The sequence below is a fragment of the Protopterus annectens genome, chromosome 13.part0 (assembly GCF_019279795.1).
Source record: "Protopterus annectens isolate FY-2018-M chromosome 13.part0, PAN1.0, whole genome shotgun sequence".
Classification (NCBI taxonomy): Eukaryota; Metazoa; Chordata; order Ceratodontiformes; family Protopteridae; genus Protopterus; species Protopterus annectens.
The window spans coordinates 348,886,151-348,913,976 of record NC_056747.1 but is presented as its reverse complement, the minus strand read 5'-3'; the positions used below and the strand labels follow the sequence as shown (position 1 = coordinate 348,913,976).

Sequence of the window (27,826 nt, the reverse complement as noted above, 5' to 3'; positions counted from 1 at the left end):
CATGGTTCCAGCAGTGACATACTGCGCAAGAGGGGGTACCAGTGCTGGCGTGGCTAGTCTGGTGCAATCAGTATTGTTCTTGGTTTGTCCTGTCTGATCTTTAGCAGAACGTTCGAGAGGAGAGGCAGAGGAGGAAAGGCATAAACTGAGAGGCTTTCCCAGGTGAAGGACAGAGCATCCACTTTCTAAGTTTATCTGTGGGGAGTCCTTGTGCAGAATTTGTTCAATTGTTATTTCTGAGGGGAGGCAAACAGGTCTATTTTTGGGTTCCTCCATTTGTTTCTCAAAATGTTGAATATCTTTGGTTCCAGTTTCCACTCGTATGGGTCCATGAGATTTCTGCTTAGGTCATCTGCCAGTGAATTTAGCTTGCCTGGCAGGAATTGAGCTTGTAGGTGCACTCAAGTTTGTGTTCCACAGAGTCATGGCTAGTCTGCAGAGAGAGCACGAGTGGGTTCCCCCCGCTTGTTTATGTACCACATAACAGTGGTGTTGTCTATCTTTACCAATAATTGTCCTGGAAGAATGTGGTCCTTAAAGGCTGTCACAGGATTCTGTACAGCTAACATTTCTTTTTGATTGACATGCAGGTGCATTTGACTCGGGTTCCATTTGCCCTGAATGCACTGCCCTGCCAAGTGAGTCCCCTCATGCATAGTCTGATGCGTCTGTTGTTAGGGTTTGGGCGGCAGGGTTTAGAGTGAATGGCAGTCCCTTGTTGTGGTAGCAGGCCTCTGACCACCAAAGGAACTCTGTCTTTATAAAAGGACTAATACGAATCACTGATTCCAGGTTCTGAGAATGTTGACACCATAGGCTTTTTAGATACCCTTGTAGTTTCCTCATATGCAGTTTTGCATATGGAATTTGTAGGATGCAAGAGGCCATGAACCTCAGGGCTTGCAGAATTTTCCTTGCAGATAGCTGGGTCTTTGTGGCCAGTAGTTTGAAGTAGGCTATCAAATAACCTTGTTTCTCTGGTATTAGGTAAGCCATCTGGGAAGTTGTGTTCAAGCTTGCTCCCAGGAATACAATTTGTTGGCAGGGTACTAGATGAGATTTCTTTTCGTTTATGGTGTACCCCAGTGAGGTTAGCAGTTTCTTTACAAATGCCAGATGATTTAGTAGCATATCCTGGCTTTCTGCCTGAATTAGACAATCGTCCAGGTATGGGTATATTTGAATATTTCTTTGCCTGCAAAATGCAATGACTGGAGCTAGGCACTTTGTGAATACCCTGGACGCAGTAGATAAGCCAAAGGAAAGTGCAGAGAACTGATAGTGCATGTAGCTTGCTCTGTAACTTAGGTATTTCCTGCAAGATTCCCCTACTGGAATGTGCAGGTAAGCTTCCTTTAAGTCCAAGGTTGCCAACCAGGCATCTTTACCTAGCACAGGAAGCAGCTGATGAAGACTTAGCATTTTGAATTTTGGGATTACCAAAAAGGTGTTTAGAATAGACAGGTCCAGGATATGACGCCAGGAGCGGTCTTTTCTGGGTACCAGGAAAAGTCTTGAATAGAAACCTTGTCCCCTTTCTTCTGCTGGGACAGGCTGAAAAGCCCTGATACTTAGAAAAGAGAGAACCTGCTGTTGAGTCTCTACCCACTGATTTGGGGGTAGGTCTGGCCAATCGTTTGGGGTTGGTAAGGTGTGGAAGTGGAATTTGCATTCTTGGGAAACTATTTAAAACCCATTTGTCCTGGGTAATGAGTTCCCAGTTTTTTTGCATGCATGGCGATCTTTCCCCCTAACAGAGCAGGCAGTTGAGCAGGGTTTGGAAGGTTTAAGGTTAAGTCATTGTGACAGTTTTCCATAGGGGGGTGTCTTATTACTTCCAGTTTTGGAAGTGGGAGACACCCACTGCTTAGGCCTGTGAGTACCTTGAGACTGTAGCCTAGGTGGTCTGTCGTTCCAGGGTTTGGACTGAGAAGGCCTGGAAGAGACAGGAAAGGACCAATTCTTAGAAGGCCAATTCCTACTAAATCTGGGAGGCTGTACTTGCAGGAAATCTTTAACAGTTTGCATAGATTTAGCCTTTTCCTCCACCTTTTTAAGTACTACTTCTGCTTTGTTGCCAAACAGGCGGTTCTTGGTTTAAGGGAGCATATAGTAATTTAGCTTTAACATGATCTGGCAAATTTTGCTCCTTAAGCCAAGCTTGCCTTCTAAGAACAGACCCAGTGACAGCAGCCCTACAAAATGCTTCTAAAGAGTCAAAACCACATTGCAAAGTAAGTTTACCAACTTGTTCAGCAGAATGCATTAAATCCTGTAATTCTTTATTTTCAGCACAGTCAGGAATCAACATCATTTTCTGTTTAAGTAGTCCAGTAATGTGCTGCTGATACTTTAACATATGAAACTGGCAGTTTAAGGCCCTAATGGACAAAGTAGCAGAAGTGTATACCTTCTTACTCCATCTGTCCAAGGCCCTGGAATCTCTATCAGAGGGGTAGGGTTTTTGGCAGTAGTAGCCTTAATGCCTTTAGGTCCCTGTCAAATGGTCTCTGGGTCCGCAGTAGGATTCTTGAAGAGGAACTTGTGAGAGTCAGGTACTCTAATATCTGTCATGTTTCCTGGGAGCCAGAGGTAAACTGTCTGGGGCCAGACTAGATTGCAAGAAGGCATCATCTACAATATCCAGGACAGGAGGAATAGCTAAAGGCCTGTGTTGAGGTAGGAGTAAGAATTCCCTAAGCCTCTTTTTGGAGTCAGAGAAATCTTGGCTTTCCCAGCGGAAATGCTCCCTAAGAGTGTGCAAGGTTTCACCAAAAGAAAAATCTTCTGGAGGGGAAGCAGAAGGTAAGGAGTCCTCTGCATCAGAATCCTCATAGGTAGATAAGGGCAAATCCTGGTAATCAGAAGAAACAGAAATTTCAGAATCCTGATCAGAAGAATCAGAAGGAAAATCAGTTCTAGGTCTCTTAGAGGGAGAAGGCTGGCTTCCCCTAATTAAAGTAATAAGGTCTTCAGCCATTCTTATCATTTGTTTTTTAGGCATATGGGCCTGACAATGCGGTTTGGTCATCAGTTTTCTAGGCGTGGGTCGAGTTTTAGGCCTTGAAGAAGAAGATGGCATTGGTTTAAAATGCAGGTCAGTACACCTGAATACACCCTCAGAAGCCAGTACCTGCACAGCGGCTCCAGACCCATCCAAGGTACAGACATCCGCAGGTTCCATAGTTGAAGAAGCATCTCGCGGCATACTGGACTCCGAATGGGTCTCAGTAGAGGCCTGCGAATATGAAGTAGCGAGAATCAGGAGCTGCGAAAGCGCCTCACTGAGTACCGGTGAACTGGCGAATAGCTTAACGATAGCATCGGCAGCTTTGGACCTATGCGGTCTGTCTCTGTCTTTATCTTTATGTTTTTTCGAAATGTCGGTAGTCAGATGGCTTACCGAAGCCATTTCTGGATAATTAAACAGAGTACCGAAATAGTTTGATGCAAAAATGAACAGACGACGAATAGTTCGAGGATTGAATAAGGCACAAAACCGACAGTGAGGGACATCGTAGTCTGGGCCTAAGCAAGGAATACAGTACGAATGAAAATCTTTATGAGGTATTTGCTTTCCACAGGTTATACAACTGTTAACTTTTACTGACATCGGTTTAGAGTAAGAAAAAGGATCCCCAATGGGATACTTAGCTTTTTTGAAGACTTTGGTTCGGAAACTCGAAAATGAAAAATTCAGGAGTCGGCCGACCGGCACTTGCAAACTGCTTCTGCTTCGGGCACCGCGCAGCAAGAAAGACTGATGTAATGGCATCGGCTGCATGCTTTATACCCCTGACGTCATGGAAGAAAAGATGCATCAGACGCAGGACCCAAGACTTTGATATTCAGGCCGGCTGAGGGCTACCTGCAGGCAGATAACCCAAATGTAATGATTGCAACAGTGAAACACGAAGAACATCTGCTCCCAAGTGAATAAATCCCTAAATCTAGCCAGAATTTGGGAAAAAGAAGACATCTGTTTGGGTGTCTGCAATGGTTCGTCTTGAGAAGTAGCTGACTCACCTCTGATACTTCTAAAACATCAAATTCCAAATCCTTTACGAAATTGGGATCCCTGGGTGGTTGAATGGAAGTATGGGCAAAGGCATTACTCATAACCTGGGTTTCCACCCCATAATCAACTGCCTGAACAATACAGTTAGCCACAGCCACCAACTTAGATATAAACAGAGTCAGAGATTGTTGTCTTGTGATGTGGTAGGTCTTTTGCATGTGTTAAACTAGTGGGAAAATCCCTAGAGAGAAGGCATATTAACACTGGCAGATTCTGCACCGCTGACTTCTCCTGCACCTCAACAGTTTGATTTTTCCCGTACTTGAACCAGGCACTCGTACAGCCCAAAAGAAGTGTCCGACTCTCATATCACTCACAGTTGTGGTAATACCACACCTTGGGACCTGGGCTAGTGCCGAATCAGAAGCCAGAGTCTGAGTCATATTTCTTTACTTATTTCTATGCTTGTATGTGCACAAGGGGGAAATGGTGGTAGTGGTGAGGGAGCATGGCACCATACTGGAGTACATTAAATAAGGGGACAAAAAAATAGCCAGATCAATACCAAAAACTGGCTGCACAGTCAGCCCCATAAAAAATGGACAAATCCCTCTAAATAGCAATTTGAATTTCTGTAGGGATACTATTCTGAACCTTGTGCTGAATAAAATGACAGCTGTTTCAGTAAACCAGTTCCAAGCACAAAATACATACACTACAGTCCCCTAACTTTGTAAAAAAAAGGTTAGTCGTTTGTCACAATGAATGGATGTAGCCTAGAGCAGCATTAAACAAGAAATAAATCATAAACTGACGAAAAATCCCTGTCAGAAATGTTTAGCATACAAAATGAAGCCAAAATTGTGATTTAAAGAAAAAAAATGTTTATTTTAACTAACTGAACAGGATTCACCGCATTTTAATCTTAACCCCTAAGAAAAAAAGCTGCAGTATTAGCAAGTTTTCTTATCAAAACTTCAAAATGAAGCTTTTAATCAACAGCATAAACCTTATTGTGCATGTCAAATTAAATACATATATAACATTGTAATCAGGAAAAAAAATTGCAGAATACACTATTCAAGTACCGATAGAAAAAAAAAAAACAGAGGGAGGAAATAAAAAACAAAAATCTTTCTTATCGGAGCTCAGCAGCTGAAATAAATCCAGAGAAATGAGCAGGCTTCTCAGAGATTCTTCTCTTACTGTGGTAGTAGAAAACTGAAAGGTTGCTGTCTGTGGATCTGAAAGGCAGTCTTTGTGCTCTCAGGCGATTGTTCATCACACCCATAGACAGGCAGGGGGAGGAGCTCTGAGCTTTGGCAGAATGTCAGTGAACAGGGTAGCAGAGCACTACTACCCATATGCCTGCAAGGCAGCATGTTTTTTGAACATAGTTTTACACCAAATTGCATATTTAAGCAATGTTAATGCTAACCTTTTTTTCTTGATAATAAATGATTTCACACTTACTCTGATCATCTGCTGCCTTATATATGTTGGATCTTGAATCAGCTGAGCTGTCCGTATTCCTGAATGAACTCCCTGTGTGGGCATGTGACTCATTCCACTTATCATGGGTGCCTGCTGCATTGCTTGATGGGGAAACCTAGACAGAACAGAAAAGGAGGATGCCAACATAAAAAATTATGTTTTGGACAGGACGAAACACTCAATTCGATAACATCTTAGTGCCTTGCTTCACAGACTACAAAATCTGAAGAAAGAACACAACTTAGTTTTACAGGAAACCATTTGTTAGCTTTCTTCAATGCTGACAAATGCCAAACAGAATAAAAAGATGAACCTGTACACTAAACAAAAAAGAAAGCCAAGTTCATAATGAAACTATAAGAAACAACATTAGGCAAATTTAAAGCAAAGGTCTGAAAAAAGTAATTAATCAGTTCTTGAAAATTTTATCCCCTCATCCTCACAAACACCCACGTACATGCATGCACTATAAGGCAGTCTTATGTGCCCGAAAGTTTCTACACACTGTAATGAGCATTTTTTGCTGCTCCCTGTGTTGCCTTATGCCATCAGATGTGAGCAACAAATCTCTCCTTAATCTTTTATAACGTACACTATCAGCACATGTTGTGCTTTCCTCTCAAAGACTGTAGTCCTGCTAAGCAGGGAACATTTGTTGTAAATTACAGGGAGCAGGCATAGAGATCAAGGTAATCAAGTATAGTTCCATCCTGACAATTGTGGATTTTTTTCTAATGCCCTACCTGCCATCTTGCTCCATATTCAATGTGCAGTGGCATCTATGAAGAACTACACTGCAAGTGAACTGCTAGTGCATTCTCACACTTGCTTCAGGGATAGAATCCTTGATTTCCAGTAAAAGCTGTATTCAGGCAGTCCTCCAGGATAGATAAACTATAAAAAATACTGCTTGATCCCAATTTGCTCCAGATGTCCCTTCAGAGACCCCCAACTGACCTTGGGGCACAATCAGGCCTCCCTCACTCCACGTCACGTCAAGTGTATTTTATTTTTATTTTATTTTATTTACACTTTTGTTGCCCGGGTTAGTCCCACTAGGCCAATGACCTCTTTTCAGGGGAGATTCAAGGTACTATTTATTCTGACTAGGGGAAATCTGGCCAGAATACCAGGAAACTTCCCATTCTTTTTATGATAAATACCATGGGCTCTTTTACAACCACCTGAGCTACTAACAACTCAGGCAGCTGGACAGCACATTAAGGAGTACAGCACTGCCTCATATTCTGCACTGCAGTGGTAGTACTGGAGAATTAATACAGCTAAGTTGATTCTCACTTTTTTGACATGCAACTTACCCTACCACAGTGTATCACATCATCTTAAAGAAAGTAATAGTTGTGCTAAGTTGCTCTTACCCATAACAGATGTTCAGAATTCCTCACTTCTGCAGTAGCCCTTTCGGCTACAAGGGTGGTTTTCTGCCCAAGAAACAACTGGGCAGCTTACAAAAACTCTGCCCCCCTCCTCTATGCTGACTGCTGATTGGATAATCCCAAGAAGGAAAATCAGCAGTCAGACTGAATCTTTCTTTAAGACTTTTTTGCTCATACAAAGTTAGAAGAGCCTAAAAATCCAGAACAGACCAATATTTAAGGTTAAAGCAAGACATACTCAGTGTACTAAAATGAGTACATTTTTTTCTCAGCATCTTTTGGAAGCTTTATTTTGCAAAATGACAGAGAATATATTTGGAACTGTCAACCCTGTTTATAAAACAAATTTTGTAAAACATGCTTATGTGAGAGGATTTTACCTTTAAAAATAAGCATTTTATGGTTAGCAGTAGTAACAGTGGAAATTTTATTTAACATTTGTTTACCGGAAAAGTCCAACTGGACACAGGTCCATTTTCAGTGGAGGCCCTGGGAGAAAAACTCCAACAATATGAAAAAACAAACATTATACCACAAGACAAATTACAGAGTACAGGTCAACAATGAAAGTACACATTGCAAATATAAATAACCGAAAGAGATGGCACCTTAGCATTTTTAACAAAATGTGTACATCAGAGAGTATATGGTATTATACAAACTAGACTACCATATACATTAGAAAGCACAGTATGATATTTTTGAGGAAGACTTGAAATGACTTGAGGTAAGAGTAAATATAGATAAGGGAAGGAAGAAGGCATAATAGAATAGTACTCTAAAGTGTAGATTTAAAGAAAGTCAGAGGGTGTGTATAAAAAGTGGAGAAGACAGAGTTAAAAATAACACGTCTCAAGTCGTTCCTATGTGTATAAAGGCAGTATTTCAATGGCTGAGTACATTTTTAAATGGCAAAAGGGTAGTGGGGAGAGCAACATTAGGCATGAGAAAAAATATACATTTTTGGCTACACCCCTGGCAACATCATCATCATATAAAGCAGAAACAAACACAAGCCTATCTATACCCCAGCTACATACAAGAGTTGGGAAAGGTGGGTGTGGCTTTTGCAGAAGTGAGGAATTTAAACATCTGCTGTTATGGCTAAGCACAACTTTCACAACTTTACTATGTTTTTCAATTCCCACTGCTGCAGTACCCCTTAGGCTATACGGTTTGATTGCCAAAACCTATCCAACCTGGGAAGAGGGAGGATAAAGTTCAAGGAGCCCCTGGAAAATGCTTCTAGCAAAGTTTGATCTAAAGCTAAAAAAGGAATCCAGTTCATAATGCTTTGTAAAGGTACATACAGAGGATCATGTAAATGCCTGTAGAATGCATGTAGAGTTCATGCTTTTCCAGTATGCAATGAAACACATGGTTGCAGTAGAATATGCCCTGATACTGTCTGACATGGATTTACGATAGTAGGAATAAAAAAACAAACAAAAAAAAAAACAACAGCTGAGGACAACCACCAGGAAACTGTTTGTTTAGATATAGGGTATCCCTTTTTGCCTCTTTATAAGAAATAGCTTTTCTAAAGGGCTTAGTGCTGTAAATATAGCACCTGAGTTGCCTATCCGCATCCAGTGTATGTAAAATTGTTTCTCCCTGGTTTTCAGGTTCTGGATAGAAAATTGGGAGATCAATGGCTTGATTTAAAGTAAACTGTGAAACCACTATGGACAAGAATGATGGGTTTCTTCTTAAAGAGACTCTGTCCCGATAAAAAAAAATCAGGGCTCACCCACTATGAGAGCTTGCAACTTAGATAATCTTGCCAACGTTAGAGCAATGTTAAGGACAGTTTTCCAAGTCAAGAAACTCAACAGAGCTTGAGATGGGCAGGTTCAAAATGTGACGCAGTCAATTTCTCCAGCACACATTTGAGATAGCAAGGAGGGGCAAACTGTTTTATGATGAGGTCTCCGGTGTAAAAGTCCTTTCAGCAACTGTTTAACAATAAAGCAGAAAAGAAAGATGAAGATCCATGTACAGACAGTGAAATGGCTACAATATGAACCTTTACAGAGGAATATATAATGCCAGAGGAAAGCAACTCCCACAAATATTTTGGCATCGGTGGTATAAAGCCCTTAATGGGCCTCTGGTTACTGGTTAGACACAGACTAGAAAATCACTTCCACTTACCAATATAGGTTTTTCTTGTAGCAGGCTTTCTTGCCTCTTCTTGTAGCTGCTGCATGGCCTTGTGAAATAAATGCTTAAAAGGTATTAAAACTGAATCATCCAGTCAATCAGCTGAAGTTGACTGATATGGAGATGCATCAAACTTCACCCCCATTCCATCCTGTTTTGTGGGATTAGATCCAGTCTATGAAGAAGCTTGTGGTAACTGCCCTTTTTTAATATTATAAGAAAGGAGAACCAAAGTTTCCCAGGCCCAAAGGGGGTCACCATAATGATTTTGGAGGTATCATTTTAAATCTTCAGAATTAACCTGGATACCAGTGGAAACTGTTTAAAGAGTATTTCCTTACAAAGAAATGAAGGTTAATCTATTTTCCAGGCTTGCCTTCAAGAAGCTCTGGAATAAAACATATAGCTGCGTGTTTTGAAAGGAGGCAACCAGACTTGCTCAAGGTGTTCCCCATAATGGGATAAATTTCTGAAAGATCTTCTTCAATTTCCATTAATGAGGGTCTATCCTGGTCCTGCTTAGGTTATCTGACACTATGTTTTGCTCTGATATGATGCAAGATGACTGAAGGGTTAAATAAAAGCTGAAGAGACAACTCCCAAGCCATCATAGCTAGCATGTATTGGGGATAGAATCATATACCTCCCTGCTTGTTTATGTACTACATAACTGTGGTATTGTCTGCAATCATTTGAAGAGGTCCTGGGGACCAAATGTGATGGACAGACTTCAGGGTGTGGATCAGAGCCAACATCTCTTTTTAACTGATGTGATTAGGTCTGTCAGAAGTATTCTACAGGCCTTGTACTTTTACTAGTACAGAAACTGCTCCCCAAGCAAAATCTGATGTGTTGGTCTGACATGACTGGTTTGAGGTCTGACGAAAAGAAGAGGAGATCTGGCTTCAGTCACACAAACTTCCATCCTTCCCTACTAGATTCTTCAAGTGATGGAACCATTACTTGAACTAAGACCATCTGGGTCATATGGCAGGGCTTCATCCCACTGGGACAGGTTGTAATTAAATATAAAAGTATCTAGGCAATATGCAATAAATTATCTATCTATATATATATATATATATATATATATATATATATATATATATATATATATATATATGTGTGTGTGTGTATATGACAGACATTCATTTTGTCGACAGTTTCTTTTCTCAACTGAAATAAAAGCCGGCATGGGTTACTGAAAGTCAGTTTACTGGACATGCACGCTTTTATTTTTGTGTGAGATGGGAGTACAGTGGGGATTGGGGAATTTGCCCTTTTCTCACTGTAATGCGACCACAGAGTTGGCATATACAATTAGCAGGATGTATGGGGGTGCATGGGGGGCTTGCCTCCTCTGCATGCATTACTCCCACAATTCCTATTTTTTTCCTATGGAATTTGCTCCTACCCTTTTCTAAAGATCCCAGTTCAAGATGTTTCATCTCTGTTACTATCTTTGCTACTTCTAGTAAAGTTGGTTTAGACTTTGATTTCCACTTTCTAGTAATTGCTTTTTTTGGCAGCCATCATAATTAGACTCAGCAAGCCAATTCAGATTCTACATCACAGCTCAAAAAATCATTACCTTAGTTACTCCAATTTGCTCACCTGGCACCTCCAACAATGCAGTTGGCAGGGAATCTTTAAAGTCTCCCAACTCATTACACTCCCAGAAAATATGCTTCCAGTTACCTCTTCCCCATCACACCTCCAACATTTCCTGTCTATCTGAGGAAGAATCCTTTGGTGTCTCCTTGGGGTATAAAAATACCTATGCAAACACTTCCAAGCAAAGATCCTAAATCTTGTAGATTCTGTTGTACATTTGGGAAACGTACATATATCCCCCATTGTTTCTTTTTGAATTGCTTATTCAACCTCTTTCCAATCCTTCCTAACATCCTCTGATTCTTCTTGTCATCATGCAATATTTTGTATGCTGTACTAATTACTCCTTTCTTAACAGCAACTTCTGTTCTAGATTCTACTAAAAACTCTACCAATGCTCCAGTGCTGGTATTTCAATTATAACCGCCCAATATATGCCTGACCTGTGTATAAGACTAAAGAAACTAAAAACATTTTAACTGCCTGTATCTTACTATCCATATCCATATAACAAAGCTTCCCAAGTGCTTAGTTTTTGTATTATCTTTTTAGTCTCTTCACACACATCCCAAATATCCTTAGCTGCCACAACAGAATCATTTTTAATCCATACTCCACAAAGTACTTAATTTTATCACGTCCCCATAAATATGGATATTGCTGAACCAATTTGCGTGTGGATACATAATTTCCCGCTATTGTCTTTGTTTTAGCTTCATTAATTTTGTATCCTGAAAAGATTTGAAATGCTCTCAAAATGTTCCACAACACTGAAATGTCCTTTTCTGGGTTTATAAGTTAAAAAACAATAGTCTTCTTCTTTTGGCTTTTCCCAGTTAGGGGCCGCCACAAAGGATCATCCATCTGCTCATGGTTGGCAGTGGAGCTTTACGGTGTTGAGTTGCCAGCCCGGCACCCAACCTTCCACATAAGGCACGCACACGCGCACACTCACACCTAGGGCCAATTTAGAGTGTCCAATCCACCTACTGCATGTCTTTGGGATGTGGGAGTAAACCGGAGCACCCGGAGGAAACCCACGTGACCACAGGGAGGACATGCAGATTCCGCACAGAAGGCACCCCAGCCGAAAATTGAACCAGAGAACCTCTTGCTGTGAGGCAGCAACGCTAACTGCTGCACCACTGTGGCTGCCCCATGAGTTACAAAACAATACCATCTGCAAATAGAGCCAGATCTTCTTGACTACCATGCTAATTATATCCTTGAATTTCTGAGTCCCTTATTTTCTTTGCCAGTGGTTCTAAATATAATGGAAATAACTAAGGGAGGTTAAGGATTCTTCATCAGAATTAAGATGCCTGATCCCTAGGTGTCTTAACAGGAATAGAAGATCAAGTAGGAGCAGGAACAAAGACTCCCCGAGGGGGCTTTAAAGCCATAAGGGCATTAAACAAACCCTGTGTGAAATCCTGCCATTCACGCTGAGGGTACTTAGGAGCAGAAGAAATATGCTTAGTTTCCATTTCTTTTTCAAGTGGATATCAGCCTTAAATAATGCAGGTGGCTTGAACCCCTGCCTACATTCAATAAGTGTAGTAGGAATCTCCTCCCAAACATGGATTTGTTGAATATCCCTAGGCCCTTTGGAAATAATCAGTCATGGTTCCCCCTGAACATCTGAAAACATAAGCCTGCAGAGCCTCCAGGGACATGTGAGAAGCCATTTCCATGGCAGCCTCTGAAACAGCCATGGCAGAGGAATCTGACTGAAAAAAACAGGTGGTCCCTCTGCGCTTTCACCAGCCTTGACAGAGATGTCCAGCCAAAGAATCTGACAGAGCTTTCTTGGTAGTCATCTTTGCAGATGTCTGACCCTTGGGTTGGGACGAATCCGCAATGGTACCCTCAGCCAACAGTTTGAGACGAATAGTTCTCTAGGTAAATGACCAAAGAGGAGAGATGACTATGCAAAGTTTTTGGAACAAATGCCTGACAAATAGGACAAGATGTACAGTTGTGAGAAATGCCTAAGCAAAATAAAGAAGGCTCATGACGGTCCTTATGGGAATCTGTCTCCTACATTAGCATTTCGTCTGGGTGGCATGAAACCAACTACCACAATTCATAAAAAAAAAAATAAAAAGGTTAGAGGAAAAACCCCAAAGGGTCACTTATCTGAAAAACAGCTTGGCAGCCAGCATACGAATGAGAGTTCAGATAACAATCGAAGTAGGGGGTCGGACTGGTAGCAAAGAAATTCTGAGGATGGTAAGTCCGTGCATCACCTTTATGCCCTATGCTGTGTGAGATATAAGATGCCCTTATTATAACCTAAGGCTTTGGTATACTGGATGGACGTTGGGCTACCCTTAGCAGGGGATCCTTAACGTAAGGAATTCTGCAACAGTGATATGGAAGAACATCACTGCATGTATGTCTCTAGCAAAGTTCTCTTGTTGCTATATACTTTCAATAGCGTTTCAACCAGCTGACTTGTATACATCTGCATGCAACATCAGGATGGATAAACCTGACAGATATTATTGAGCATATTTTCATTAACATTCCAAAAATCACAGCCAGCCCAGTAACATTAAGGAATAAAGCCCTGACTATGATCAGATAACTCAGGTTCAATAGCCTGGGAAATGGTGGAGCTAGCTAGCTAGGGAAAGAGAGAGAGAGAGAGAGAGAACAATGAGGGAGAGCCTTCCTGTCTCTCTGCAGAAGAATAAGGGAGTGCAATGCAAGGAGGGGTTGCAGAATCAACTTAGAATCCCTGGTAGATACTGGGGATTACTGAAGACACTGCTTTTAAACACAGCAGGGTTACTAAGGGTATACACACTCAAAGTACAGTTGTGTAAAATCTTACCATAACAATAGACATCCTCTTTTTCACTGCTGCAGTATTCATCACTTCTGGCATCTCTTGCCAAGGATAGCCCAATGGCCGGCCAGTATACCAAAGCCTTTACAACTTGGTAAAAGGGGCAGGAGAGTAGATGGGAGGGAGTGAATACTGCAGTAGTGAAAAGGAGGACATGTACCCTTTATGGTAAGATTTTACACAACTTAGTGTCCTTCCACATCACTGCTGTAGTATTCATCACCTCTGGGGCGTATAAAAGCTACTATAAAGGTAAGTAGAAGCCCTCCAAAAACCCATAAAGCTTGGCAAATCCTGCTCTGGCTTTGGAAATGACATCCAATTTGTAATGCTTACTGAATGTATGAACAGAAGACCAAGTGGGCAGCTTCAAGAATGGAACTGGTATCCAAACTCTTGAAGAAAGTCCCAGTCCCTGAGAAAGCCACTGGCCTAATAGAATGAGCCTGAACAGAAGCAGATAACTATTTGTCATGAAACGTACAACAAAAATAAATGGCCTTGGAAATCCAGGAGGAGATGGGTTGCTTAAAAATTGTGAAATCCAATGTTCTGGTATGAAAAGAAAAAGTTGGTCAGATTTACTAAAGGCCTTTGTTTTGTTTAAACATCAGCGCTGTCTATGCAAGTCTAAAGTATGAAGAACCTTCTCACTAGCAGACTGTGCAGAAGAGAAAAGGAAAGGAAGCTGGAGAGACTGATTGAGGGACAGCTCATTAACTTTCTTGTGCATAAAATGAGTATTCAAATAGGGACAGACCTCGTCTCTATGACAAAAATTAAAACAAAAAAGAAGGGACCATCATTAAGGCCCAGAGTTCAGATACTCTTCTGGTGGAGGTTAAAGCAATCAATGAAACAGTTTTCCAGGTGCAATGTTGCAAAGAAGCAGTAGCAGAAAGCTAAAAAGCAGCCTCGGTCAGCTTTTCAAGGACGAAATTAAGATGCTCAAGAAGAATGAATACGCTTTTTGGGGGTCTGATATGAAGAAAGCTTTCAAGAAATTGCCTGACTTCAAATCTAGAAACTGAAGGAGGAGTAAGTGGCAGACGGGCAGAAAATACTGGCAAATGAGCTTTCACTGAAGAATATGCTAAGCCAGCATGGATTAGTTCACACAGGTAGGAAAGAACAATAGGGACCCCAATGAAAAAGGATCCTGGTGATGTTTTTAAGACACCAGACAGACCATCTCTTCCACTTGGACATGCATAATTTTCTGGTATTGGGGTTTCTTGCCTCCTACAGGACCCTAAGCACATCCTCAGAAAATTGGTGTCAGAAAGGAATGAAAACCCATACGGTGAGGTAATTACTGATGACTGCCCCTGGCCAGATAGATAGAATAAGGAGGAGAGCTAGAGCTGTCTGGGCCAAAAAGGTGGCATCAACAAGATTTTTGTAGTGCCCGCCTTGATCTTGTGAAGGACCTTGGGAAAAAGAGGAAGGGAAGGAAAGGCATAAAGGACCAATCCCTTCCAAGAGGAAGATACTGTACCCACTTTCCAAGCCAAAGGACTTGGGACTCTGGAAAAGAACTGAGTGAGTTGTCTGTTCAGAGAGCGGCACTTGATGAATATAACCCAAACAATGAACTACGTCTAGGAACACATCTCCGTCAAGCATCCATTCATGAGGCTGTGTACTGAACCTGCTGAGAGAATCTGCCACAAGACAGCACTCTGAAGGTATGCAGACTGCCTATAGGGTCACCTGCAGACTGATTTCAATTACCCAAGCTTGAAGGGCTAGTCTGCAAAAAAAAGGCAATCGCTTGCTTGCTGATGTACCACATGACACTGGGGGTGCCTGTAAAATCCTTCAAGGGACCCGACGCCCAGAGTGAGTGGAAAGCTTTAAGAACCAGAATGAAAGCCCTCATTTCCTTGATGTTGATGGGATCTGCCCTCTGTTGAGGGGACTAAAGGCTCCTACACCAGCTCTGAGGCATCAGTAAATCCCAGTTTGGAACATTGGAGCAGAGGAACCAGATAGTCTAGCTGGTGACATTGTTGAAGCCATACTTAGAGATACCACTGAAACTTTCTCATATGAAGTCAGGCCCAGGGAAGTGTAGGGATAGTAGAAGCCATGAAGCCCAGAGCCCTCAAACTCCCTGGTGAGAAGACAAGACAGGGGAAGCAGGAAAAGAAAATAATTTGAAAGAGAACCTTGGTGACAGGGAGATAGGCTAGCTTTAGAAGAGTTTGGATACTGCAGCCTACAAAGATGCAATCCTGAGGACTCAACATTTACTTCTGAAGGTTGACCACGAACTGGAAGACTGTGCAACAGAAGCTGGGTAAAATAAAGATCCTGCACAAGCTTGGTTTGGAATGGGGCCTGAAGCAAGAGGCTGTCCAGATAGAAAAATATCTGAATGGCCAAAATCCTGCAAAAGGCAACCACTGGAGCTAAGCATTTGGTGAATACCCTTAGGGGCACTGAAACCCCAAAGAACAAATCAGAGAACTGAAAAAGAGAAGCAGCAGCACAGAAACACAACAATTTCCTGAATAGAGGGTGGACAGGAATGTGAAGATAGGTGTCCTTTGAATCCAGGGAAAACTAGAAAGGCCTGGGGAAACAACAGAGGAAACAGCCTCTGAAGAGAAAGCATTCTGAAGGATGGCACTATGAGAAAAGTGTTCAGGAAGGTAAGATCCAGGACAGGTTTTCAAGACACAACACACTTTTCCAGTGGACCAGAAACATTCTGAAATAAAACTCTAGACCCACCTTGGTCTGTGGAACCAGATGTATAGTACCCTGGTTAATGGACCCTTCAACACTGCTAAAAATTTACTGAGTTATTCTACAAGAGGCTGAAGGATACCAGAGAAGGAAGGAAGGGTTTTCCAGGCCATAAAGTAACTCTGCCTGATAATGGAAAGAACCCAAGAGACACTAGTGATGTTTTGCCAAATTGGGAGAGACACAGAAAGCCTGAGAGACAAGGGAACCTGGCCAAAAGGAAGGGAGTGGAGAAAGTCAGAAGGCTGCAGACTTGTCTGGAAAGGACTGCTTTTGAGGCTTAAGTGCCTGAGTAGGCTTATCAGAAAATACACACCTAGGAGCCTTCTCACCCTTGGAAGACTGTCTAGGCAGTCTGAGCAAAAAGGCAGTCTTACTATGACAGTTCCTCAGAAACTTGCGAATGGGAGAAACAAATATGTGCTTCAAATCTTTCATGACCCTACGCTGATCCTACATGGTCTTAAAGAGCTCTGCCACAGCAGTGCCAAACAAGTTTTGGTTATCCAGGGGATCATCCAGGAGCTTTAATATCATCGGACAATGCCTGAAGGTGGAGAGAGAAAGATAGGTCTGAATGGAGAGAAGTCAGCAAGCAAAGGAGAGTAGTATTGCTGGACTTGTATTCACCCTCCTGTCTTGGTGAGTAACCCTCACGAGGTAGACCCCATTCTTCACAAAATCTCACCAAGGCGACACTGATATATAGACTGTATTTTACACAGCATACATCATGGAGAGAAATAGGTTAAAAAAATAAAAAAAAGGTAGCTGGGTGCACAAGACCAGGATAAAAAAGTGCCGAATCCTGGTAGGCACACTGGTGCCAGGACTGGAAAAAAATGACAATGTATAATCTTCAAGACATGGAAACATTCCTACAATGGGACTAGGCAAGACCCAAGGGGAGAATGCCCCCACCCCCGTTGTAGAAGGTAACAGTAGCCCACAATAATTGACAAGACAAAAAAGAGCCATAAAGATGAGAGAGTACACTATTGAGGATAAGAAAGAAAGAAATTATGTACTGTTACTATTATGCAAGAAGCCCAGTATTTCCAGACAGAAGATGTACAAAAAGCTTGAGAGAGAAATTAGAAGAGAAATACTTGCACAAAAAAAATCAGAAGCTTCAAATAAGAACTTGTGTTCATTAATAAAACAGATTTATGAAAAACATTATATACAACAAGAAACCTTGGGCTGTTTGGAAGAAGCAGCAACTGAGGAAGTGAGAAAATATAAACAACAAAACCTACAGATTTTTGAAAGGTATAAAAAAGAAATATGGACATTGGAAAAAAAAGATAACTGATATTGTGTAATATTTATGCAAAGGAGAAAGCCAAATTAATCAATACAAAAAAACAGCCCCAAAGATATTCAGAGAGAAATACAGGCAAAGGCACCCAGATATGAAAAAATTCACAATACAAAAAATAAGATCACAAAGAGGGAATGTAGAACAGAAAATTAGTAAAGCAGAAGTTAAAAAAAAAACAGAACCTAAAGTTATGGAATACTTACAAAGTGAAGGATATAGTGTAGAAAGTCTAACATAGGTTGTATCACAGCACGATAGAACGAGTCCCCCAAGTACGGAGAAACAGGAGGAGCAGGAGACATCTGAAGAAGGAAATACGGACATGGGGAAAGAGATTTAATATGGTGCAATATTTATTTATGCAAAGGAGAAAGCAAAACTAATCAATATAAAAAGAGCATCACCGAACATACTTAGAGAAATACAGGCATAGGCATCTGGACATGGAAAATTTTACAACACACAAAATTGAAAAAAAAAAAGGAAAAGTAGAAAATAGGATTAGTAATGGAGAAAATGAAGTTATAGATTTCCTGGGAAGTGATGGATTTAATATAGAAAATCTAACATGGATAACATTACAGCAGGACAGAGTATAATGGATCCCCAAATTGAGGAGAAACCAGTGGAGCAGGAAACATCTGATCAGTTAGTTGCCCATATGAAGATACTTTGGAGCCTTCCATAGGAAATAATTACAAAAGTTCAGATGGAGTTGCACAGCAAGGGAAGTAACAGGAAACTGTGGCAACTCAAACACAGTCAATGCTGTGGAGTCAAAGGCCGGTGAGTTCACATCTGAAAGCAACAAATGACAGGATGAAACTGAAGCAAATACGGTACAGGAAGATGCTGTGGAACTTTCTACAGAATGCCTGTAGGAAATGTAGAACAAAGAATGTGCCCTCAGTTTAGAAGAAAATGATATAGGAGAAGAGATGCATGATTTAACAGAGACAGCGATACTGAGATCGATAAAAGAAACAGACTACAGAAAGTCAAAACTTAAAACGTTAAGACTGATAAAACAAATGAACACAGCAATTAGGAATGTTCAAAGAGAGTCATGCAATATAAAAGAAGAAAATAGCATACATTAATGTGCATCTAAATTAATAACAGTCTTACCACAAAAAACACAGGTCAGTAGTTGTTGTTCGGCTTTCGGCTTTTTCCCGGTAAGGGGTCGCCGCAGCGGAACTCTGATCCGCTAATGATTGGCAGTAGATTTTTATGAAACGCCGAGGTGCCAGCTTGATGCCCAACCTTCAATGAAGGCACGCCCATTTAAGCAATGCATGTCTTTCGAATGCTACCCAACCGCGGGGAGGACATGCAGACTCCACACAGAAGGCACTCCCAAGCCACGCTGAGAATCGAACGGGAGAACCTCTTGCTGTGAGGTAACAATGGTACCGCAATACCACCGTGACAAAAAACACAGGTCAGTAACGTATCAAATAAAGAAAACTAAAAAGCAATTATGATAAGAGGTCACTGTTAGAAAAGTATAGGAGGGAACAGATCAACAAACATTTAAGAAAGACAGACGTGATAAAAGAAAGCAATGTGCAGTATCAGAACAGATCAGGGTCTAATGTGCACGATCACAAATTATAATAAACTAAAAATATTAGCATAGAGAGAAAAACTTGGAAGCTATTCAGATAAATATAAAGGAAAAGTACAAAATAAGCAATTTATTGGTGACCCAAAAAAGTTTTATAGAGAATTGAGAAACAAGGCAAAATGAATTGAAACACCACAAAAACAGAAGAATTAGATACATTTGGAGAAATATCTATGAAGATCCTGTGGTACAAAAAGATGCTAAATGGATAGAAGTAAAAGAACGAATAAGAAGTTCAAATGGGGGTCGATGTTCAGCCATCAAATGGCTAACATTGAGCAATAAGCTTTGAAAGTTCACTCAACAAACTTTCATTTCAACGACGGGGTAAATAACTACTTGTCCAACACTTCCCCATCTCACACACAGAAGTGTTTAAAACACACCAAGGTGGGGTGCTTCACCCCCAACACCCCATTATATATATATATATATATATATATATATATATATATATACCAACTCTGACACACACTACAGTGGAAAAAAGGGGTTTGAAATAAGTGTGTGTGTGTGTGCGTGTGTGTGTGTGTGTGTGTGTGTGTGTGTGTGTGTGTGTGTGTGTGTGTGTGTGTGTGTGTGTAAGACGGGGAAGTGCTGGAGTAGTAGTTATTTACCCTGTCGATGAAATGAAAGTTCGCTGAGTGAACTTTTGATGCTTATTGTGCGATGTTCAGCCATTCGATGGTTAGCCCATTCAATGGCCGACAACAGACCTATTCAAATGTACAGAATATGAAATGGGCTGAATTAACGGTGAGAGACTGATCTAAGTTAAGAAAAGCTCCTAACTGGAAAACCTCAGGCCCAGATGCAGTACATAACATCTGACAAAGTATTAATGGCTTTACATGAAGATTTAGCAATGAGTAAGAACTATTTAGATGTGCATCCAGAAGAGACACCAACCTGGTTAACGGGAAAAACAATGCTCCTACTTAACAGCAAACCTGCAAGCTATCCGAAAAACTATAGACCAATAACTTGCCTTCTGAAACACAAACTATACACTGGAATTGATGCCGACAGAGTTTATAGTCACTTAGAAAACAATCAATCATGGCAACAGAACAAAAGGATAACAAAGTTATATAGAACAAATGATCATTTGCGGTTAAATAAAGTCATAATGGGGAACTGTAAAAATGGGAACAATCTAAGTATGGCATGGATAGACTACAAAAAGCATCTGACAGTATCCCACAAAATCATGGATATGAGAGTGCTTAAAATGTATAAGAAACACCCTACACAGAGTGATTACATTACAGCGACCGTGAAAGAGTGGCAAACCACTTTACAGTTAAGTCATGATAAACGACAAGTTATTATTCCAGGGGTAAAAATTCAAAGAGGGATAATTCCAGGGTGAGACTGTCACCGCTGCTCTTTTGTCTTGCCCTTAATCCATTAAGCTGTCTTCTTAAAGTCATGGCTATAATCTGGCTCCCGGAAAAAGTACAGTTGTGTACACTTACCATAAATGTAGATGTTCGAGTGTATTCACTGTTGCAGTCATTACATTTGGGTAATCCTGCTGGCAGGTTGCCCTCAGTCGGCCTGAATTCCAAAGTCTTGGGTCCTGCGTCGGCTGCTGTCGCCCCTTCCCTGACGTCAGGTCGTCAGCGGTATAAAAGAAGCAGCCAACGACATTTTCTTTAGTCTTCTTGCCCCAGATGTCAGGTGCCCCCTAAAAGGGTAACCAAAATTTATATCTATATAAACTTACATGCACCAATATAAACTTTACCTTCATCTACAAGCAAATACACCACATAGGTTGTATAAATCAGAGAAGGAAAGATAGGTTCTATCAGAAGAAAGGGGGATGGCGGGTGGGTAACCTGGACTGCAACAGTGAATACACTCGAACATCTACATTTATGGTAAGTGCACACAACTGTACTATGTTCTTCGTGTTTCAGAGTCTCAAAGATATGGTTGGGAGGCTGGAGCTAAACAGCATTAGGAGCGGCTATGAGACCCTGCAGAACTTCAGTTGCAAAGCCTGCCCTGGATTTAGAGTAGAGTGGCAGATGATAGCGCTTTGTAAAGGTGTGCACTGAACTCCAAGTAGCTGCCTCTAAAATGTCCTTGGTTGGTACTCCCCTGAGAAAGGCTGCTGAAGTGGGTGCAGCTCTGGTGGAATGAGGCCTAATGCCCTTAGGCACTGGCTTGCCATGGTATAAGTAGCAGAAATTAATGCAGTGGCCTATTCACTTTGAAATAGTCTGCTTTGAGATCGCCTTTCCTTGTGATCCTGCAGCATATGCCACTAGTAATTGCTCTGTCTTTCTAAAAACTTTGGTTCTGTCCAAGTAGAATTTAAGCTGTCTGTGTACGTACAAATAATGCAGAATTCTTTCCCCCTTGTTGTGTGGATTTCGATAAAAAGTTGGCAGATGAATGGTTTGGTTAACAGCCACACTGGACACCACTTTAGGCATAAATGTTGGGTTTGTCCTCAGGGAGACCCTGTCCAGATAAAAAATGATAAAAGGTTCCACAGCCATGAGTGCCTGTAGCTCTGAAACCCGTCTTGCAGAAGTTATTGCTAGGAGCAGAGCTGTTTTCCAGGATAAAAACTTTATATCAGCAGTAGCGGCTGGCTCAAAAGGAGGCAGGGTGAGTTTTTCCAAGACATAGTTGAGGTCCCAAGCAGGCATTGGTGCTCTCCTTGGAGGCCTTAAATTTTTGGCTCCTCTGAGGTACTGTTTTAATAAAGGATGAGAAAAGATTGGTGGCTCTGCATTGTAATGAGCCGAAATTGCAGAGGCATGAATTTTAATAGATGAAAAAGATGGGCCTTTGTCCAGCATCTCAGTTAAGTATTGTAAAATCTGAGGAATACTTGGCACAGCTGTATCTGTTCCTTGTGCCTGGTTCCAAGCACAGAATCTCTTCCATTTTCCAGCATAAGATTTTCTAGTACTAGGCCTTCTGGCTTCCAAAATGACATCCATCACAGCTTTGCTGAGAGGTGTGTTTTGTATGACTACATTACCCAGAATGCTGCCAAGTTTAAAGTCCTGAGTTGGCTGTGCATGATCTGACTGTTTTGCTGGGACAGTAGGCGAAGTACTTGAGGTAAGGTCCAAGCAGAGCACTGAGACAAGCTCCTTAATATTGGGTACCAGTGCTGGCAGGGCCAGTCTGGGGCAATCAGTATCATCTTTGGCTTCTCCTGTCTGACCTTTAGGAGTACCTTGGGGAGGAGAGGCAGAGGGGGAAAGTTATATACGGATAGGTTTTTCCAGCTGAAGGATAGGGCATCCACTGTCCATGCTAGTCTGTGATAAATCCTTGTGCAGAATCTTTTTAGTTGGTAGTTGTGAGGGGAGGCAAAAGATCTATGTCCGGGCATCCCCATTTCCTTATCATGCTGAAGACTTGTGGATCCAGCTGCCACTCGTGGAGATCCATGAGGTTTCTGCTTCGTTCGTCTGCCAGAGTATTTTTCATTCCTGGCAGGAATTGTGCCTGCAGATGTACTTAAGTCAATGCTGTGTCCCACAAAGTCATGGCTAGTCTGCAAAGGGGGTAAGAATGTGTGCCCCCCTGCTTGTTTATATACCACATGACTGTGGTGTTGTCTGTCTTTATCAGTAGTTCTCCTGGATGAAGTACGTCCTTGATGGCTGTCAGGGCATTTTGAACAGCTAGCTTCCCTTTTTGATTGATATGTAGATGCATTTGGTTTGAGGTCCATGTGCCCTGAATGCATCTTCCTGCCATGTGGGCCCCCCAGGCATAATCTGATGCATCCGTTGTTAGTGTCTGCCTGGCTGGGGGTAATGTGAATGGCTGTCCCTTGTTTTGGTGACAAGCCTTTGCCCCCCATCGAAACTCCTGTTGCAGGCAAGGAATGGGAGTAATTATAGTTTCCAGACTGTGGCAATGTTGAGTCCAAACACTTTTTAGGTACCATTGAAGTTTTCTCATATGCAGTCTTGCATATGGAATTAGTAGGATGCAGGATACAATGAAGCCCAAAGCCTGCAGAATTTTTCTTGCAGATAAGTGGGCCTTTGTTGCCAAAATTTTGAAATAGGTAGTCAGTTGCCTTTGTTTGTCTGGTGTGAGATAAGAGATCTGGGCAGTTGTATTTAAGCTTGCACCCAGGAATATTATCTCTTGAGAGGGTACTAGCTTTGATTTATTTTCGTTGACTGTGTAACCCTAGGCATGTTAGAAGTTTTTTCACAAACGCCAGATGCTGTAGAAGAATGTCCTTGTTCTCTGCTTGAATTAGACAGTTGTCCAAGTAAGGATATATTTGTATTCCTCTGTCTGCAGAATGCAATTACTGGTGCCAGGCACTTTATAAAGACCCTGGGCGCAGCAGATAAGCCAAAGGGCAGTGCAGAGATTTTGTAATGCATCGAGCCAGCCTTGAATCTGAGGTATCTTCTGCATATTTGTCTGATTGTGACATGCAGGTATGCCTCTTTTAGGTCTAAAGTTACAAGCCAAGCGTTCTTGCCCAGCATGGGCAGAAGCTGTTGCAAAGTCAACATTTTGAAATTTGGTATATCCAGGAATATGTTCAGAATAGATAGGTCCAGTATTGGCCTCCAGGCCTTGTCCTTTCTGGGTACCAAGAACAGTCTTGAGTAAAATCCTTGTCCCCGCTCTTGCTCTGGCACTTGTCGAATGGCCCTCATGTCCATGAGGGATGAGACTTGTTTTTGTGCCTCTGCCCATTGATTTTTTGGCAGATCTGGCCAGCCATTTGCCTTTGGCAGGGTATGGAAATGAAACTTGTAGCCTTGTGACATGATATTTAGAACCCACTTGTCCTGGGTTATAATGTGCCAATTTTGAGAAAAAAGTGCTAATTTTCCCCCTAAGGGTACTGCCAGGAAATAAGTGCTTGGTTAAGGCAGGGGGAAGTCATTGGGACAGTTTCCTGTAAGGTTGTGATTTGTCTTCTCCACTTTTGGAGGTAGAAGCACCCCATTGCTTTGACCTGTATGAACCTTGCGCCTGAGATTTGCCTCTAGGGCGTCTGGATCTGCCCCTTTGAGGTCTGTCTGACACAGGAAAGGACCAATTCTTTGTAGATCAGTGTCTACTAAACCTAGGTGGTTGTACTTGTAAAAAATCTTTGACAGTTTGCATAGATTTAGCTTTGTCCTCCATTTTCTTTAACACTTCTTCTGCCTTAACACCAAACAAAGTACCATGCTGTAAAGGTGCATCTAATAATTTAACTTTGACATGATCAGGCAGATTTTGTTCTTTTAACCAAGCATGCCTCCTAATTACAGAACCCGTAACTGCGGCCCTGCAGGAGGCCTCCAAAGAATCAAAACCACATTGCAAAGTAGGTTTTTAAACTCGTTCAGCTGCATGCAATAAATCCTGCATTTCCTTGTTTTCTGCACATTCAGAGCTTTACAACATTTTTTGTTTGAGCAATGTCATGACATGTTGCTGATATTTAAGCATGTGAAACTGACAGTTTAAGGCCCTTATAGCCAAGGTAGCAGATGTGTAAACCTTTTTTCCCCATCTATCCAGTGCCCTTGAATCTCTGTCAGAGGGGGTAGGGTTTTTTGCAGAAGCCTTAACCCCTTTAGGACCCTGTGAAATAGTTTCTGGGTCTGCAGCAGCGCTTTTGAAAAGGAATTTGTGAGAGTCAGGAACCCTGTAATATCTGTCAGGCTTATCAAGAGCTGGAGGTAAGGAGTCAGGGGTCAGACTAGACTCTGAAAACACATCTACAATGTGTAACACAGGTGGAATGGCTAGAGGCCTGTGTTGAGGTAGTAAAAGGAAGCCCCTGAGCCTCCTCTTAGATTCTGAAAAATCTTGGCTCTCCCAGTGGAAATGCTCCCTCATTGTATGTAAGGTTTCCCCAAAAGAATAGACCTCAGGAGGAGAAGCTGAAGGAATGTATTCTTCAGCATCAGAATCCTCATGGGGGGGGGGGGGGGGGAGAATATTCCTGGTCAGAAGAGGAATCAGAAGAAATAGAAATGAGATCTGAAGATTCATAGTCTGTCTCTTGCCTAGGCCTCTTATCAGGAGGGGGATGGGAACCCATGATCAAGGGTAATCAAGTCTTCGGCCATTTTGAGCATCTGTTTTTTGGGCATGGAGGCCTGTCCACGTGGCTCTTGAGTTTGTTTCTTTGTCTTTGAAGGTGCTTTAGTCTTTGCCTTTGAAGTTGAAGTTGGTTTAATGTATATATGTTTAGGTCTGAATACACCTTCAGAAGCCGGTGCCTGCTCAGCGGCTCCAGACCCATCTGAAGGAATACTGTCCGAGGCTCCAATACCTTGAGTTTCCAGCAGCATAGCAGACTCCACGTAGGAGTCAGTTAAGGTCTGCGACTCTAAAGCAGCGGGCGTCAGGGGCTGCGAAAGCACCTCACTGAGAACCGGCGACTGGCTTAGGAGAAGCTTCGTCATCGGTTTTGGGCCTCGGTTGCCTATCTTTTTCTTTGCATTTTTTGTGAATTCCGGTAGTCGAATGGCTATCCGACGACATTTCCGGATAATTAAACCTGCGTCCAAAGTAGTTTAATGCAAAATCATACCGACGCTTAACAGTGCGTTGGTTAAATCTAGCACAAAACCGACAACCTGAAACGTTATGGTCAGGGCCTAGGCAAGGAATACAGTAAGAATGAAAGCCCTTATGAGGTATTTGCTTTCCACAAGAAATACAATTAACTTTTTCTGACATCGGTCTGGAGCAAGAAAAAAGTTTCCACAACGGGGTACTTAGCTTTAATGAAGACTTCGGATCTGTAATTTGAACACGAAAATCTCAGGAGTCAGCCAACCAGCACTTGCGAACTGCTTCTGCTTTGGGCACCGCGCAGCAAGAAAGACTGAAGAAAATGGCATCGGCTGCTTCTTTTATACCCCTGACGACCTGATGTCAGGGAAGGGGAGACAGCAGCCGACAGAGGACCCAAGACTTTGGAATTCAGGCCGACTGAGGGCAACCTGCCAGCAGGATTACCCAAATGTAATGACTGCAACAGTGAAACACGAAGAACATCAACTAAGTATAAAGACTTCTCATCTTTTTGTGGAGAATTTAAAGCTGCATAGTTCATCAGATGAGGAATTGAAAGCAAAACTGCAAGTGGTTAAAACATTTTCAGAAGATATAAAAATGTCACTTTTGATAAATGTGCAAAAGCAACCTTTAAAGCAGGAAAGCTGCAGCACCAAGAAAAATCAGTTTGGGAGATGTATGCGATTTAAAACTTGAGAATGAGGGTGTGTATAAATATTTGGGAATTGATCAGTAATAAAATATGAACAGCAGGTTAGAGATTGCCTTCTCTGTCAAGGATTGACATCAGAGTATAGGCAAAGAGAAAGAAAGAGAGGTCTCTTAAATGAAAGGCCAGCACTGGTAGTTTTTTTAATAGAATTTAGAACAGAAGCTGCTTTTAAAAAAAAAAAGGCATAATTAATAGAGCATATACAACACTGCATGATAACTATAAGTGTCAATCAGAGGAGCACAGAAAAGATTGGGAAGAGAGACTGCATAAGAAATTCACAAAAAAGACAATGGGGGGATATATGTGTGGCTCCCAAATATGCAACAAAGTGTATAAGATTTAGGATCTTTGCCTGCAGTGTTTACATAGATATTTTTATACCCCAAGTAGACTCCAAAGAATTTTTCCTCAGGTGGATAGCAAATGTTGGAGGTGTGATGGGTAGGAAAGAGGTTGCTGGGAACATTTTTTGGGAGTGTAGTGAGTTGGCAGACTTTAGGGATTCCCTGTGGACCGCTCTGTAGAAGATGCTAGGTGAGTGGTTTGGATTGACTAGGGAGATGATTTATTTGAGCTATGATACAGAATCGGAACTGCCTAGACATAGTAAAGTCTTGCTGGGTCTAATCACGGTTGCTGCCAAAAAGCAATTACTAAAAAATGGAAATCAAAGTCTAGACCAATTTTATTAGAAGTAGTGAATATAGTAACAGAGATAAAATAACTGGAATTGGGATCTTTAGAAAAGGGAATGAGCAAACTACATAGGAAAAATGGGAATTGTGGGAACAATATATGCAGAGAAGGAACAAGGTTTAAGAGGCAAGATTTGAATGAGCCATATATTGCTTAACTGATAATGACAGGCTATATTTTAAGTAATGTATAACGTTTGCACCTACAGTTGTTTCAGTGGCGTCTGTGATGTATAATGTTTGCAACTTAAGTGGTGTCAATGTTTTTCATTTATAAAAATGTACTATTGCCTGTCATACGTGATCATTTAATAAAGAAGTTTATTAGAAAAAATAATAAAATACGAACAAATGTGAATAAAGAAGTTTATTGTAAAAAATAAAATATGAACAAATGTGAATAAAACATAGTAAGGAATATTTCAGAAGACTAAAATTAATACTAAAAACAGCACTTGACATATATAGGAACAAAGTCCAAACTATAAACCAATTTACTATTCCTGTCCTAACTTAACAGTTTTGGAGTGACTGACTCGCCCCAAAAGGTGTTGGATAGGTTAGACAGGAAAACAAGGAGGATGCTTCATGCTCATCAAATGATTTATAAAAATCAGTGTACACCAAGACTATA

The 27,826-nt window shown here is 41.5% G+C and overlaps 1 protein-coding gene across 1 annotated transcript in view; it reads right to left on the bottom strand.

The window, feature by feature from the left end:
• MED12 (mediator complex subunit 12) overlaps positions 1-27,826 on the bottom strand; it is a 4,088,267-nt gene that overhangs the window by 298,026 nt on the left and 3,762,415 nt on the right. Inside the window, exon 40 of the mRNA XM_044054827.1 lies at positions 5,492-5,627. Coding sequence (XP_043910762.1) covers positions 5,492-5,627 — 136 coding nt within the window. The remainder of the gene's footprint in view (positions 1-5,491; positions 5,628-27,826) is intronic.